Source organism: Oryzias melastigma, linkage group LG13 (genome assembly GCF_002922805.2).
Source record: "Oryzias melastigma strain HK-1 linkage group LG13, ASM292280v2, whole genome shotgun sequence".
NCBI lineage: Eukaryota > Metazoa > Chordata > Actinopteri > Beloniformes > Adrianichthyidae > Oryzias > Oryzias melastigma.
The window spans coordinates 16742142-16758296 of NC_050524.1; the positions used below are offsets into that span (position 1 = coordinate 16742142).

Genomic DNA, 16155 nt, shown 5'->3' on the forward strand with positions numbered 1-16155 from the left:
AAAAAAAAAAAAAAAAACAACTAGTTAAGAAAACCCTTTTTCTGTAACTTTATAAACATCAGTTGTGAGCACTGACACGTACATCAGTGCATGAGAACCGAGTTGTATCCTGCTGTCAATCAACAGGGATCGACTTTGTGATGGCAAACAATAGATATTGTAATAAGAATCACAATATGATGGATAGATAAATGCTGTGAAATTGCTTGAATCTGTTCAATGAAAATAAAGCTACAGTGGCTCTCACTAAGAAAATCATTAGTGATTCAAAAAATCTTTATATTTTGTTTAAAAAATAAAATAAGTGCTGCAGTTAGTGCTGCCAACTGATTCATATTATTATTATTGCTAAATACATGTACTATTAAATACCACCTCTGTTGCAATATTAGCATGAATAAGTCTTCATTAAACCATTAAACAGGTAATGAATTCCGTAATAGCAGCGTGAAATTGATCAGTATGTTATAGTATTTATTTCAAATATTCTTACTCTTCATAAAGTCATATCACTATTTATTATAATTCCTTTAAGCTTCTGATAATAACAATAATAATAATAATAATAATAATAATAATAATAATAATAATAATAATAATAAGATGGTGGCCCCGTCACAGAGACGCAACGAGAGCAATCATGCAAACAGAGCTGCGAGTCGGTCAGTTATTAACAGAGCGCCCACATCTTTACCTCCCTCAGTAGCGCAGGTTCTGCTCAGGAGCAGTTGTTTGCTTATGCATTAGAAAACAACCTGGTTTTCCTGCACTTCAACTGTCGTAGATCTGCAGAAACAAAGTATAAGCACTGCTGCACTCTGCTCCATAGAAGGAGATCGCTAAAAGACCTCTAAACAAACAACACACCAAGACTCGCATTTGACTTTCTAACAGATTGCTGGTTGAGACTGAGCTTTAAGAGGATAGATTTTAGCCTTAACTCCGATCTAATAATTAGATCCGAGTTACCAAGCTATTTGTCTTAAATAGGACTAATTTGCAGATTAAAGCACCTTCCTTTAACTAAACTGATTTTCTTGGCGACCAAAGTAAATCTGTAAACCATTTATTTTTGTGAAAATTCAGAGTTTATTAACATAATTTCCTCATTATTGTGGGTTTGTTTATTTAAAAGAAAGTTTATTCTAGCTAAAGCCTTCATCTTTGAGCTCTAAGTATTGTTTAACTAAAGTATAGATAGGAAAAAAGGGGGTAAGGTTAAAGAGAATGTCGTTTGCTCTGCATAATGGACCATGCAAGACTCCTTATGAAATCAAGACACTTAACAGGTCAAACTTCTCATTTAGATTAGCCAAACTGCTGTTAATGATCCACCAACGGTGACTTCCTCATCTTATTTTTAAGTGAAATACACCACGTCCAACCCAATTATGGTTTAGAGGTGCATTTCAGAATAAATTGGATTGTGATAAAAAAAAAAAATATATATAGAATTTTGGAGGTAATGAAGCAAATGATCAAAGACACCAGATGAGAACCTAAAGCTGTGGTGTACTGGATTTTAGATTGGACAATGACCCCAAGCATACCACAGAATTAAAGCAGAACGGTCCATCACAAATCCCTGATCTCAATCCAGCCGACAATTAGGGGATGGCACTGAAAAGGCGGGTGTAAGCAGGCATAACCACAAACCTCTGCCAAGAGTACGGGACAAAGTTCTTGTGAGCTATTTTCCAACAAAAACAATCCTGTGTTTTAATCTTCTAAAGACCAAGTCTGGGGGTTGGGGGATCCCAAACTATCTGAACAATGACAAGTTTCAAGACATACAGACAAGAAAAGCTTTTTTTTTTTTTTTTTTAGAATGTTGACTTTTGTATTAAATTAAATCAGTTTTTACAATTGCAGACAAAGAGCTAAACTTGCCGACTCACCTGGTAAAGCTTAATGATGTGAGGGTGGTCCAACATCTTCATGATTTGTACTTCCCTGTAGATCTTCTCCAGGTTCACAGCGTCTAGTTGGGTCTTGTCAATGATCTTAATGGCCACCTGCAGAGTAAGCAAGCAATACAAACAATTTAGTTTCTTGATAACTCACTAAAGTAAACATCTTACTTTACTCACAAAGGTCCATATAACAACTAAACAATTTATGAATACTATGTTAAAAATGTTGCTTTTTTACATTCAAAGAACTCCTTTAGAAAAGCAAGACTTATACAAGTTTTTCTCAGATAATGTGTAATCCATGATAAGAAGTTTAAAGAATTTTTCAAACTGCATCCCTTAACACATCCAAAAGGCATGGCTTTGTGCAAACTGCGCTCCAAATAGTTTTAATAAAGACATCTGGAAGGTGGAACAGTTTTAACATATATGCTAGTGTTTCATAAACAAGAAGCCGTCAGTAGCCTCCAACCCTGCGAGAGCCAAACTCCAGTGGCCAACAACAAGAAACACCAGTTCTGGGCAAACACACCACTTAGTAAAACCCAAACAGGCTAAACAAAAGCTTGCCTCATGTCTTAACTTGTCAAATCGTCAACAACAAATACGAACTTTAAAAAACACACTAGCAATAAATACATTTTTAAAAAAGACTTGCATTTTGGGATATAATTGATTTAAAAAAATATATTTTCATTAATTGATTTGAGTTTGGAAAATTTTGCACATTATAGGCTTTTATTTTTTAAGAAACAGGCAGGAAATTTAAGATAAATTTAGTGAAAGGATAAACTTTGAATAAACATCCTATTACTACACAGACTTGACATCACAAAAAAAATTGAAACCAGGGGTAGCATGTCGGGGGGAAAAAAATGAGCTGCTCAAGGACCCCTGCTGTTGCAATAGGAGCACAGTAATTACCTCATTGTAAAGATGGCCTTATATTTGCCCCCAATCTCTCTGGGAAATCTCGGATGCCTATTTTAAGGTGACTTATGGAATATTTGCAGTTCATACTTCAGATGAGCAGCCATGAGTGTTTTAACAGGTCAAATATTTAGTTATCATCTCCATTCCCTAAAATTAGGCAGGTATATAATGTAGAATTACAGCTTATGAAAAAACCCCTACAAAGAAATTTGTCAAGAAACACTTAAGATAAATATGAATACGTCTTTTAAAAAAAATGAGTGATGGTGAACTGATGGACAGAAACTAAAAGGGAATAATGACCTGAGGGTTATGTAAACCACAACCTCTATTATGGGTATTTGTTAATACACAGAAGCCACAAGAAGGAAAAGTAGGTTAAGCACACAGATACCCATACATACAAAGAAAAAAAAATACGTTCACACCACAAAGCCAACTCTTGAAATCTGCTGGTTCATAGGTAACCAAATTTGGTACCTCGTTACTAACAAAGATCTATCTTGCAAGGTCTCTCTTAGTAAAAATAGAGGTGCCCAAAATGACAAAAGCAAGCATGATCTCATTCAAAATACTGAACTTGATGGAGCAAATGTGAAAGCATCTGCTGGGCTGCACAAAAAGTCTAGTTTCAGATTAAAAATGTTATTGATCCAGTTAGGGCTGCACAAATCCTCAAACTTTATTAACCAGATTAAATAAATAGGAGCCCCTATCTTTCCTGGTTATTCATTAAATGTACTAAGGACCCCTGTCTGGATGACATAGATCTGAGTTTTTCTTGCACAAGATTAGCACTCACGTTCAGCTACAATGGGTTGGAAGCTGTACAGTTCAAAGATTAAAGTGCACAAGTGTTTTTTTGTTTTTTTAGGATTTGTCCTAAAAAATAAAAACTTGTCCTTGTACGCCAATCACAATTATGTTCAATACCAATTTTTTTACTAGGGGTGTAACGATTTGTTTTAAATATGATTCTTATTATATGTGTCTGCTGATATGATTCAAAATCATTCTTGGTTTATTAAAAAATCATAAGATTTCTAAAATGGGACATATACTTGGGTACAGAACAGATGACGTTTTCTAGATTCCTTGTATTTCTTGCAAGATAATCAAGTGTTTGTTTACAAACAAGTAAACAATTCTTGTCAACAAGATTCATGTCTTAGTTTCAAAGACTTCAGACCACTGTTGTTTTTCCACATCAAAATAATACAAACGGAAGATTATTAGAACACTATACCTAACTGTATGGTCCCGTCTTTGCAAAATTCAGTTTCCACATATTGGTCTGTAATAATCGATTGATTGTTTTTAGTGCCACTTCGTATGTTCTTAATATTCTCCGTTGGCCATTTTTAGGTTATAGTTACATTTGCACACCATGTCTCAATCAACTTGATACTTTCCAAAATTGATTATAGGCTTATTTCATTCTGATACTTTTTCTTTTTAAAATGGTATAGGTCGATTCGATTCTGCCTCAGAAAGATCGATCTGCTTGGATCATTGATCAATCAATACACCCATAGTTTTTACTGTCTTTTTGTCACTGCAGAAGTCAGTCATGACGAAACTATTGACAACAAACTTGAGTTAACTCAAACAAACCGGAGCCCTGTTCCTTATAGTGCAACGCCTCATTACACATGAGTGTGTGCAATACCAAACCCAGTCGAAAGTTATGTGAAGACTCCACAGCAAGTGTCTGTGGAAGTGCCACGAGCAAACCTGAGTGCACAACGCCATGCTCGCCAGACAGATCCAGTTATTAACGGCGACGATTCACCATCAATACCCGAATGTATGCTTGCATAATAGAACCCCGTTGTGCGTGCGCTGCATGCACAGCAACTTTGGAAGTTTATAAGATTGTACTGCACTAAGGAAGTATATGATTGAATGCAAGAATAAATGTCTCTGAGGTGTATGGTGATTAGATAAGTCTACCTGCTGGGTTCAAACCAATAAAACAAAGAAGCAATGACGGCTACTTTACAACTTTCACCATACGTGCTTGATGCAGGGCAGCAGTACACCTCCTGAGGTGTCACCTACCTAGTCTGTAAAAGTTATATAACTCCACGGTAGCCTAAGTTAGCTCTCTGGCTAACAAGTTCACCGAAACTCACCTCGGTCTTGGTTATTCGGTGTCTCGCCAGTTTCACCACAGCGAAATTGCCCTTCCCTAAAGTGCGTTCGATGTCGTAGAAGCCCACTCGGACCGGACCCCGGGTCAGCGGCTTTTGGACACCGTCAGCCATGACCATGCTGTTCTAAATGGGACTGTGGGTGAAAAGAGTCGGGAGGAAGCCAGACGGGCACACGAGGGAACCCACACGGGTTTGCTCGAGCAGCTAGAGATAAAGACGAAAGGAAAGCAAACCGCCCGCCGCCGCCGCCGCTCCAAACGTGTCCATTAAAAATAGACAAAGTTGATTTCTGTGTCGCCCTGCCAGCTTGAACGCCGATGTGGCGACACTCTCCGTCAGTGCGGCTGTGCGAGGCAGGCCATTTGCTGAGCCAGACGGCTGTCACGCCACGTTCTCCTATACAATGGAGCTATAATATTTCAGCTGGAGGCGCCGCTATCAGCTACACAACACACGAGTTGACTTGCAAAGAGGCATCATGTTCTCCGGTTGACGTGTATTGACGTCAAAGCCATGGGGGTATTTGTACAGGGGGCGGGGCCACGGAGCGGCTCCACACTTCAGTGCCAATTGGTTGCCAAGACAACCAGACCCACCTCTTACGTCAACCGGTGAAATTGCTATTCTGAAATCTGTTTGCTCGCCTGCTCTCCTTGATTGCACGCATAGGTAACTTTGAAGCTTCGCCCTGCAGATGTTCAATGAGCTGCATTCCAGAGCAATTTGAAAGGATCTGCAAAAATGAAGTGAAATAAGTGAATGCAAACATGATGTGCACAGTTTTTATGCAACTTTTTTTGGGGGGAAAGAGAGAATAAAACACATATCTTGCATTGCACATATTTAAATTATGCAATATGTCTTGCGGGATGCATGAGCATTTATAGGAAACCAACGTCTCCACAACCTCAAATGCACTTTGTTTCTTTGCACGACAGCACCATCTGTTGGTGAAAGCGTGAAACTGTCCCTGTGAATTTTTTTTTATTTGCTTTATGCAACGAACTCAGGAGCTACATTGATTTCACAGAACACAAAGAAACATGAATGTATGCAGATGCACATTTTTAGGCTAAAAGCTGAGACGTAAGATGTCTCACATGTACGCAGTGCTGTGGATTTTGGGGAGTGACAGTGAAACAAAGAACAGTGGGCTGCACAGCAGGCAGGCGCTCCGAAGGCCTCTGTTGTCACGCACAGACTTCCTGAATGTAAGACTTCCAGATGTTCTTTTGGCATTTCCTGTCTGAATGTTCTCCAAAAACACACTCAGCTTCTTCTGACTGAGCCTGCTGCATCTTTTAAAAATCACCAAGCAAAAAAGCACTCTATGCAACCTTGGAAACTGCTATTTACAAGAAGGAAAAATGCTTTTTTTCAGCGTCAAAACAGGTTCTTTCTTTATTGCAATTTAAGTCCCGCTAAAAACTCCCTGTGATGTCTGGTCGGTGGGACGATTTAGCCGTTGGAAATTAGATAAAACAGGAAAACTCAAGTTTTTGGGTTTACTGTAGTCAGCAGAGTTGCCCATCAGATCTTCCGCATGTACTGTCCTGTTCCCTGACACCAGGGTGCAAACAGGAAGCTTCATGCAGGGATGACAACATGCTTCAGGCTTAGACAAAAGGTCAAACCAGTCTTGCACACATCATGACAAAGAGCAAACAGGATCCTATTTTCTTTTTCTGCCTCAAGCAAATATAGAAAGTTTACACTAAATACCGGAAAAGTTGTCTGGAAAAAGTTCTCAAAATTCTTGTTTTCATTTTCCATAAAAACAGAAACAAAACACAGCTAATAGTGGATTAAATTAAAATACAAGAATATAGTTTTTAGCACAAAGCTTTATTCACAGATCATAAACCCTGGAGTAAAAAAAAAACACTTGTCTTGATTAGAACAGGAATTGTATTACAAAACACCAAATCACATTATTCGGTAGGAGTATTTGAAACATGCTTTTAACTTTAACTTATTCACACATATTTCCACATTGTAGTATCTTTACATTTGTAGAGTTGTAGGTAAAATTAACACAAGTACAGGCTTTATTTGGATTAATACGATTCTTTATTAATAAGATTTAAATGTTGGGTCACATCAGACAAAGATGTGACAGACAGTTGGTTAGGATGTTTCTGCTTGGTAAACCACAGTCTATTTAAGTCCTGATGACCACATGTGTTATTCCTTCACCTCCGGGTGTCCAGCTGGATGTGCAACAAGAACAGGGGCGGGAACAGTTTGGAGTTCTTCATCCGGCGTGCAAAATGTTCCTTTCCAGGAATGCATTGAATCACATCATCAGATGAGTAAAGGCGGAATCATCCATAGATCTCATTTTCCACCCATCCAGTCTGGCTATGGCACTGCTGGCTTTGAGACTTGCAGCTCTCATAGATGTCATTGGACACAAAGCCGCTTTCTCTGTTCATACTTGTTACATTCTCATAATCATCACAGAAGGAATTAAGTGAAGAAGAAAAAGAATACTCCATCCTTTTCACTGGCATCCTGCCGTCCAGGACGGTGTTGGGAAGTCTAGTAATGTCACTGAAGGCATAAGGTCCTTGAACGGGGCAAGGTGAAGCTATTGTTGTCGTCCCTTGCTTTGATCTGCCAGAAAAGCTTTTTGTCTCTGTCTTCCTCCTAAACATTAGAGACATGTTACCAATTCTAATTGTATAATTAAGAAGTTGACAAGTCTGTGAAGTGTATTTTTTGTATTTCTAGCAAAATAACAAAAACATACAAACCATTTCATTATGTTTATACATTGTGCAGACTTCAATGTATCTAAATTAGTACTTAAAAAAGTGTTAAAGTCCCACTCTGATCATCTTTTGATCAATTGTAAAAGCGTTCCCAGTGATCTTTAATCATGGTTATGCTGTTTTAGCCAAACCCTAAAACCTGCAGTTTTCTAGGAAATAGTTTTGTCTCTGAGTTGTAGGCAGAGTTGTTAGCGCAGAGTAAGCCCACCCCTTTTCCCATCAACCATCTGTTTACATGCTCTTGCACTAGCTTACAGCCCCTTACAACCCCAACATAATATTACCGGTGCAACAAAAATGGAGAACAATGTCATGCAGTTTGAGCCAGATACCATATCAGATGAGGATAACTAAAATGTAAGCAGATCTAGTTGTCTACAAGTGGATGTATCAAAATGGAGCAGACCAGGGAGTTTGTGGCCAACCAACTGTAGCACCAATGTCACGACTGCAAGCTTTTTCCAACTTTTTTTGAAATTATTTTTATAAAGAGATACTTAGAAATACAAATTTCATCCTAATTTACCTTATATACCGTATATTGTCTTTCATGAGAAAATGTGTCTCAAGAACAACAATTTTCATTGGAGTGGATCTTTAAATGCTTGTAAAAGTATCTTAAAAAACCCTTTTGCAAATATTTTTTTTTTACTTTGACCATCTTGTTTTACCTTTTCTCATGTTGTTTGTAGCAGAGGAACCCAGCGACTGCAAACAGCAGCAGCAGGAGAGCAGGGATGGTTGCACAGAGGATGTAGGAAACATTAAGACTGTTGTCTGAAAAAGATACTGCAACAAAAAGAAAAATGTTTTCAGGCTAAAGCGCATTTAAACATGACTGCAAAGTCTTAGAAAAGGAAACCACTTCACCTATAGCACCCCAAAGGGTAGAACATGGTTCTTTTTAGCTCTTACCTGACGATCCATGCACTATCCTCATGTTTTCATCTTCTTCTGTCGTTGACACTACATTTGTCCTCTTGGGTGGCGCTAAAACAACCACAACACAGTTGATTTGAAGGGTTTTCGAGTTTGAAATGAATTCTTTAGATCTTAAGGTCAACCATGCCATCGCATGCAACTCTGAATTAAATTTAAAAGAAGAAATGTGGCATGCATGTCAAAGAATGCTCCACATGTGACCTTCAGAAAACACTAAGTAAACATTTTTTTGCATTTCCACCACTAGAGGTCTTCTAACTTTCCAAAGTCTTTAAAGTAGTATTTGTCAATATTTTTTTAAACCAAGGTACACTTTTTCTTTCGTTAAAATCACAAGGCACATCTCCAACTGAAATGTTGCTGAAATGTTGGAAATTTAGTCTGTATTGACAATATTCATTCATTCCTATCAAAGTGTCTTGAATAGAAATCAAACAAACTGAAAAAAACAATATTTTCAGATCTTTCATGTTTCTGCCTACTTCATGGGCCTATTTGGAATTTCCTACAGCACACCTGACCATCTCTTTCGTGGCACACTGGTTGAAAAACAGTTTTTAAGGATACTAAATGTAACTGATGTTGTTTGTGCTTAATGCAAGAGTAGTCTGCACTTTATATACATTTTATAAATAGGCAGAAGCTAATATGTAGTCAGTTCATTCCTACAGTATATCATACAGCTTTGTGTTGTGATGTCCCGTACTTCTCTTACCCGTAAATACCAGCAGTTTTTCTACAAGAGATAAAGCAGAAGTCCCAATTAGTAAAATGCAGAAGAGGCAAAGGCTAAAATCAAAACCAGAAATAAAGGCTTTTGATTGTGCAAACATGTTTGATGAAATTGTGTTTTTATTGTTACATTCAATATTATATTTAAAAATGTATATTTATACTACAACAGAAGTGCAATAAACACATAAACATTCTCTGGGACAGTATTTTTCACATGAACTAATAAAAGTTTCAGAGGTGAGTGTTTTCCCACCTTCCTGGTATTTGCAGATGAAGTTGTTCTTTGAGCTGCAGTTGTCATCAATCCACTGGAAAGCGAAACGTCCGTCCTCACCAATTGGTTCAGAGGGCTGGTGATACAGAACCACACACCTTTCTTTGCCACATGAAGGCTCATCCCAGTGCCAGTTCCTAGACGCAAACAAACGTAAGCTTGGGATAAAGGAGCGTCTACATCCACCTTAGCTGCTTACACACGTTTATTACTTCATTTGCTTCAACTTACTGCACACAATAAAATCATAAAATGCCAAAAGAAAAACCTGTATTTTGTCTTGCTTCCATCCAGCCAATAATACTGTGAGGGGCAAGTGGGGGTAGTGTTGCCTCTCCTTGGATGCTGGGGACTGCGATGGAGCCCGATCCAGAAATCCCCATTTCCAACATGTAACTGCGTTATGAACGTCTCCATCAGCCGCTGTTCGCTCTCAGTCTCGATGCTGAGCAGCTCCCCTCCGTCCATCCTGCAGGCCTGCGCCGCATCCTCAAAGGTCAGCCTCCTCCTGCTGTCCTGGATGTAGAAGGCCTTGTAGCATGGGCGCTCTGTCCCAAGCCGACAGATTCTCTCCCCTGCAACCAAAAAGTAGGGAATCATGGACAAGGACTACTCTAGATCACAGAAAAATTGGGATCAATTCATGGCACAGATGGTATAGAAACCGGGGGGTTGCGGAGCCACATCTCTCCACTGTGGATCTCTGGCTGAAGAAAAAAATGAAACAATTGTAGCCTTAACCTTTAAAAAATGTGTAGTTAGGTTTGATTTAATTTAGATAAGCTAGGTTTATAAATTAATGACTTTATGTTGTAGGTGCTTCTAGAAAATGAGATAAAATTTGAAGATTTATCACTCCTTTTGGCATTACTCAAGGTCATGAGATGCTCTACCATTCCCCTAGGATGCACAGATTTCAAATACTATCAAAACAAGTGAAGGTTTGAACTTCTCTTACTGGTCTTTTTATTTTATGAGCTGAAAGCACATATTGTTTTATTCTGCACAGCAATGTTTATTACAAGGGAGTTGCTAAGAACATCTCATTTTATACTCTTTATATACTTTTACTATTGAATCACAAACCAATAAAGTAATGTTCATACTTAGGCTAACATCAGTAGTAAGCAGGGAAAAGGATGTCAGAAATAACGAGAATCTCTGACTTGTTTAAACTTTTTATAGGAGATTATTAGCTTAAGATGGATATGTGGCACACAATGTCTTTTATTTTAAAGTCATATATGAACCATTGTCAAAAGTAAAAAAAACAATTTCACATTGAGAAAAAAAACAACACTTTTTCTCTTTATATTTCTGTTTTAAATCAAATGGGAAAAAAAGATAAATCCTTTATAGATATTTAAAAGTTACAATACAAATGCGCCATTTTTTAATGGGTGAATAAGACTTATTAGGTTTTGATCAGTGGAAAAATTAAAGTTTTAGTATTAGAGTATTGACAGACCAGCTCAGTGACCTTGTGGTAGAGTGTTCGGTGTGACACTGGAAAGTTGTGAGTTCAAATCCATGCCGAGTCATACTAAAAATGGGACCCAGTGCCTTCCTGCTTAACAGCATTAAGGGGTAGGATTGTTGGGCTAAAACCACCAAATGTTGGGTCATATGTGGAGAACAAGTGTCACACACCAAGGTGTATGATACCTAATGGGCCTTTGACTGTAAAGGGTTGTAGACCCCTGTGTTTAACCATCAAAAAAAAACTATGCCTTCGTCCTGTAACTTGGGCTTTTATCACTATATTTATGTCAATTATAGTATATTTTGATAGCAAAAGTTTATCAATGTTCTAATTATGAAAACTTTTGATTTTGAGTAAGCAGAAACCCATTTAAAAACGTTTTAACACATTTTTAAAGGGAATTTAGACACTAATGCTGAGCTAAAAGGGTGTTATGCAACTCTGAAATCATTGTAGCTGACTATAGGAAGAAAATGATCACTGTTAGGCAAATGACGCTTAAATATTAATCCAACTATATTCACTATTCACAAGACAGTAATTTAAGTAACAATCCATAATTTTAACTTGTTTTTAGAGTTTGCACTATTTAGAAACACATCTGCAGTTGCTGCAACTACTAAATAACAAATGATGTGCTTCAGTGATGCGAGGCTTCCTTCAAGTACAACTTCTTGCGACAGAACTTGCGACTTTGAAAGCTCAAACAATGCGAGTTCTCTCCCGAAGTCTTACCGTGGAACTTCGAAGCGGATCCAGGGTGGAACCAGACTGCGATGACGGCGCCAAACAGTTTGATCCAATCCATTTCTACATGATCCCTCGGTTGTTTTGCTGCACCGCTGCCGTATAAAGTTTGCGAACTTCTCGGGAGTAAACAGTTTCTATTAGCGCAAATGACGCATTGGAGGCGACGGATCGGCACCCACCCACCCCCCTAAAAAAAGTGGGTCGACGGCTGCAGTCGTGCGTGGGTACAGACAGGCTGAGGAAGGAAAACAAGAGTGAGGAGGTCCAAGACTTTTTCTTTTTTTTTTTTAGTTGAAAGACAAAAGTTCACGTGATCTGCATTGCAGTATGAACCCCCTTCTGCACCATTTAGTATTTTAAAAATAATGTCATTATAGTGTGAATGGAGCCCTTTGTGTGTGTGCACTTTCTGACCTGTCATGCGCACAGTGTTAACGCTCCGTGGATGCGCCATCCCCTCTCCCCCTCACACGACTTCATGTGGTCAGGACAGATGAAAGACTGCCTCCAAAACAGTTATTTTATTTCTTCCAGTTTTTCTAATTAAACTCTTGAAAGTGTTGGAAAACCATAAGAAAATCCCAAAAGGGTTTATAGGAATCAGAAGAAGAACCTCCTTTGTGGAAAAACGGGCATACAGGATGGAAAATAGTGGAATCTGAAAGGAAAACAAGCTGGGGAGGAAAAGGAAAGTTCAGTTTTTCTTGTTTCTGCAAGGTCACACTTCCTGTGCATTATTTTATGACTCATTTCCCGGTAATTTTCTGCCTTTATTTTCAGTTGTTAGCTTACAGCTGGGGGAGAACTACGAGTGAAGTTCAACAAGATGCAGAGAAAGTAACAAAAAAAATTTCTTTTTATTTATCTATGAAAACAAATCTCATGCCTGAACAAATGAGATATTCTTTTCTTTTAGGGTGACAACACAACCACACAAAAACTATTAATGGAAATTCAAAGTATTAGCCTATGAAGGTCTGGATGTGGAATCATACTCAAAATCAAAGTGGAAAAACACACAACAGACTGATGTAATGTCTTTGAAGCAAGTCAAAGTGAGGCTCAGTACTGGGTGTGGCCTCCATGTGCCCATATGACTTTCCAGCAACGCCTTTATAAGCATCTAATTGAGGTGGCAGATGGTCTCCTGTGTGATCTCCTCCCACACCTGGACCAAAACATCTGCCAACTCCTGGACAGTCCTATGCCGTCCTGGAAGAGTTGCACTACCTGGGCCACTTGTGTGGATTTTAGACGCCATTTCATGGTACCGCTCAAGTAACAACACTGTCGGCAAACAAAAGTCACCAAAGCATCAGCCAGAAAACAAAAGGACAGAGAAGTTTTTTGTGGTCACCACTTACAGTACCACTCCTTTATTGGAGGTGTTGCTGATCACCTAATATTTCCACCTGTTGTCTATTCCAGTTGTACAAAAACAGGTGACATTAACTGTCAGTCAGAGTTCCTCCCTAATTAGACAGTTTGAATACTCAGAAGTGAGATTCAGTTGGAGTAACATTGAGTTGTTTAGGTGTTCCCTTTATTTTTTGAGCAGTGTATGAACAAAACCACATTAGAATGGGTGTTTTTATTTTTTATTTTGTTGGGTTATAGGCATACATATATTAATCACTGGACAAAACGAGGTCTTGACATCACCCATAGAAAATGCCTTACCTAAAGGCCTTGAAAAATCAGGCGACAGCCGTCACCGTGGCTTCCTGTTTGTCTGCCGCCATTGAAACCCGTTGACAGTGATTGGTCCGAGTCAGTCTGAGTCATGTTTTTAGAGGAACTACAGTCGCCAATCATGAGAGAGCTTGTTCAAAATGCCCAACCCTTCCACTGAAAGTAGGCTCGGGAGAAGAATCGTTGAGGTGGGGCTAGTAGGCATCACATACTTTTACTGGTTGGTCAGTTTATAAACTTGAATAACTTGCAATAAAAAATATATATATATATTTATATATATAAAAAAAAATAGGATCAAAAACAATATGCTAATAAAAAAGGTATCAAAGCAAGAATGGTTATTCTGACAAATAAAATGATTGAGAAATAACTTTGCATTTCTCAATTAAGTCTATGGGATTTTGACCCTCATCGTACTTACTATTTGGAACAACTTGGGGAGGGGTTGATATGTCCAGTGATTGTACAGTCAATGGGTGTAGACCCACTTACTTATAGTATTTGCCTTAATTAAAGACCCACTCCAAAGAAAATCCTGTTTTTTCATTGTTCGTTTTCTTTTTCTTACATGTTCTTGTAGCATTTTTCTCGTGATCAACGACATACAATTGAGGACAAAATTATTAACCCCTCTATCAACATTTATTTTTTTCACAACTGTCTCTCAAGTGCTGTTAAACTTAAAAAATATTTTTTAAAACATCTTTTACCAACATTCTGGCAGTATTTTAGATGCTTAGGTTATTTTACTTTGGATGCAGAAACAAAAGAATTTCACAAAAACGAACAATTATCAGGCCCAAAATTATTATCCCCTAGTAGTAATTGTGTGTCCTTTCCTCTGGAAACACGCCTGAAGTTGTTTGTTGTAGTTTTTAACAGTCTGACACATCTCTGGAGGACTCCTAGTCCATTCTTCTTTAGAAAATCTCAAACGTTCCTCCAGTTTTGATGGCCCTCTGGCATGAACTTCGGTCTTCATTTGACCCCACACATTTACAGTGGGATTCAAGTCGGGGCTTTGTGCAGGCCAATCAATAATGTTCATTTTGGTCTTCTAAAGGTAGTTCTACATCAGGAGTGCTGTATGCTTTGGGCTGTTGTCATGTTGGAAGACAAAGTGACAACCAAGACCCAGTTTTCCTGCTGACTGCTTAAGGTTTTTCTTTCAAAACCTTCACATAACCATCTTTCTTCAAGATTCCTTCCACCTTGATGAGATTCCAGTTCTAGACACACTGAAGCATCCCTACAGCAAAATATTTCGACCAACATATTTCCCTGTGGGGATGGTGTTCTTTGGGTTGTATTCATCTCCTGTCTTTCTCCAAACATAAGCAACATTTCTATGGCTAAAGATAGATGGATAGTTGGATACATAGAAATGCTTTATTCATCCCTATCAAGACAAATGCAGTTGTCTGGTACCCATCACACAACATCAATCCAAATCGAAAGTAAAATAAATACTTAAAATGCCTCTGAAGATACTTTATAATAACTCTTAAAAACCCCTCATAAAGTCTGATTACTTATTATAAACTCTCATAGCGGCTGGGATAAAAGATCTCTCAGTTATGTAGTGCTGTGAGATAAACCTGTTGCTGTGATAATACACGTTATTGAGGAATGCCTGCATCCTGCTCTTCACTCTGTCCTCCACCAGGGACCCGGCAGAGTAAATCCCTTTGTCCAGTAAAGAAACATGGTTCTTGATCAATTTGTTCATCCGATTACCGTCACTGACAGTGATGTTGTTGTTCGAATAGACTACACCACAAAGAACAACACTGGCCACAATGGACTGACAAAAAAGTAACATCTCATTACAGATGTTGAATGACCTTAGCCTTTTAAAGAAGAAAACTCCACTCCAACCTTTCTTGTAAAAGGCTACAGTCTGCACACACCAGTCCAGTTTGTAGTCAAGGTTAACTCCAAGATATTAGAAGGATCGTACATAACCCCTAGGATCATCCAAAAAAAAAAGGATAAAATCTGGTGAGGTATTCCGGGTTTGTCCCATTTTGCGAAGACCCTAGGGAAGACCCAGGACACACTGGAGAGACTACGCCTTTCAGCTGGCCTGGGATCGCCTCCGGGTCGCCCAGAGGAGCTGGAGGAAGTGGCTTGAGAGAGGGAAGTCTGGGCATCTTTGCATGGCATGCTGCCTGGTCCCAGATGAGCAGATGATGATGGATGGAAGGACCACAGTAAAACTTATATAGAGAGCCAGGGGAAAAACCTTACTATCCAATATCCAAAAACATTTTTTAGAAACAGTAACAATGAGGGAATGTGGGAACTGCAAGACAAAAATTGAAAAGAACCACAAAGTCAAGTATCAAGGTTAGTGTTGGGCACTAATCTTTAGAACCAGTGAAGCAATAAGCTCAAGAAAATATATAAAGAGACTTTAATTTTATGAAAATGAAAGGAATTAAAGATCAAAAGATGTTTGAACAAATTCTAAATACATAGATGTGTGAGCTTGAACCTT

The 16155-nt window shown here is 38.4% G+C and overlaps 2 protein-coding genes across 4 annotated transcripts in view; both read right to left on the bottom strand.

Moving 5' to 3' along the window:
• sik2b (salt-inducible kinase 2b) overlaps positions 1 to 5578 on the bottom strand; it is a 37445-nt gene extending 31867 nt beyond the window's left edge. For both annotated transcript variants that reach the window (XM_024277211.2, XM_024277210.2), the window contains exons 1-2: positions 4982 to 5578; positions 1899 to 2015 (exon numbers count right to left, since the gene is read on the bottom strand). In XM_024277211.2, the coding sequence (XP_024132979.1) occupies positions 1899 to 2015; positions 4982 to 5119 (255 nt within the window). In that variant the 5' untranslated portion in view covers positions 5120 to 5578. The remainder of the gene's footprint in view (positions 1 to 1898; positions 2016 to 4981) is intronic.
• A 1250-nt stretch (positions 5579 to 6828) lies between these two features.
• laynb (layilin b) lies at positions 6829 to 12832 on the bottom strand. Of its 2 annotated transcripts, none has more exons than XM_036214758.1 (7): positions 11946 to 12832; positions 9996 to 10302; positions 9707 to 9864; positions 9425 to 9454; positions 8692 to 8766; positions 8448 to 8565; positions 6829 to 7651 (listed from the first exon to the last, which is right to left on the bottom strand). In XM_036214758.1, the coding sequence occupies exons 1-7, from the start codon at positions 12016 to 12018 to the stop codon at positions 7327 to 7329; spliced, it is 1086 nt and encodes a 361-aa protein (XP_036070651.1). In that variant the 5' UTR covers positions 12019 to 12832; the 3' UTR covers positions 6829 to 7326. The 2 variants fall into 2 exon arrangements, with proteins under 2 accessions (XP_036070651.1, XP_024133840.1); XM_024278072.2 differs by having other exon boundaries at positions 9434 to 9454; positions 11946 to 12819.
• Between the last annotated feature and the right edge of the window lie 3323 nt (positions 12833 to 16155).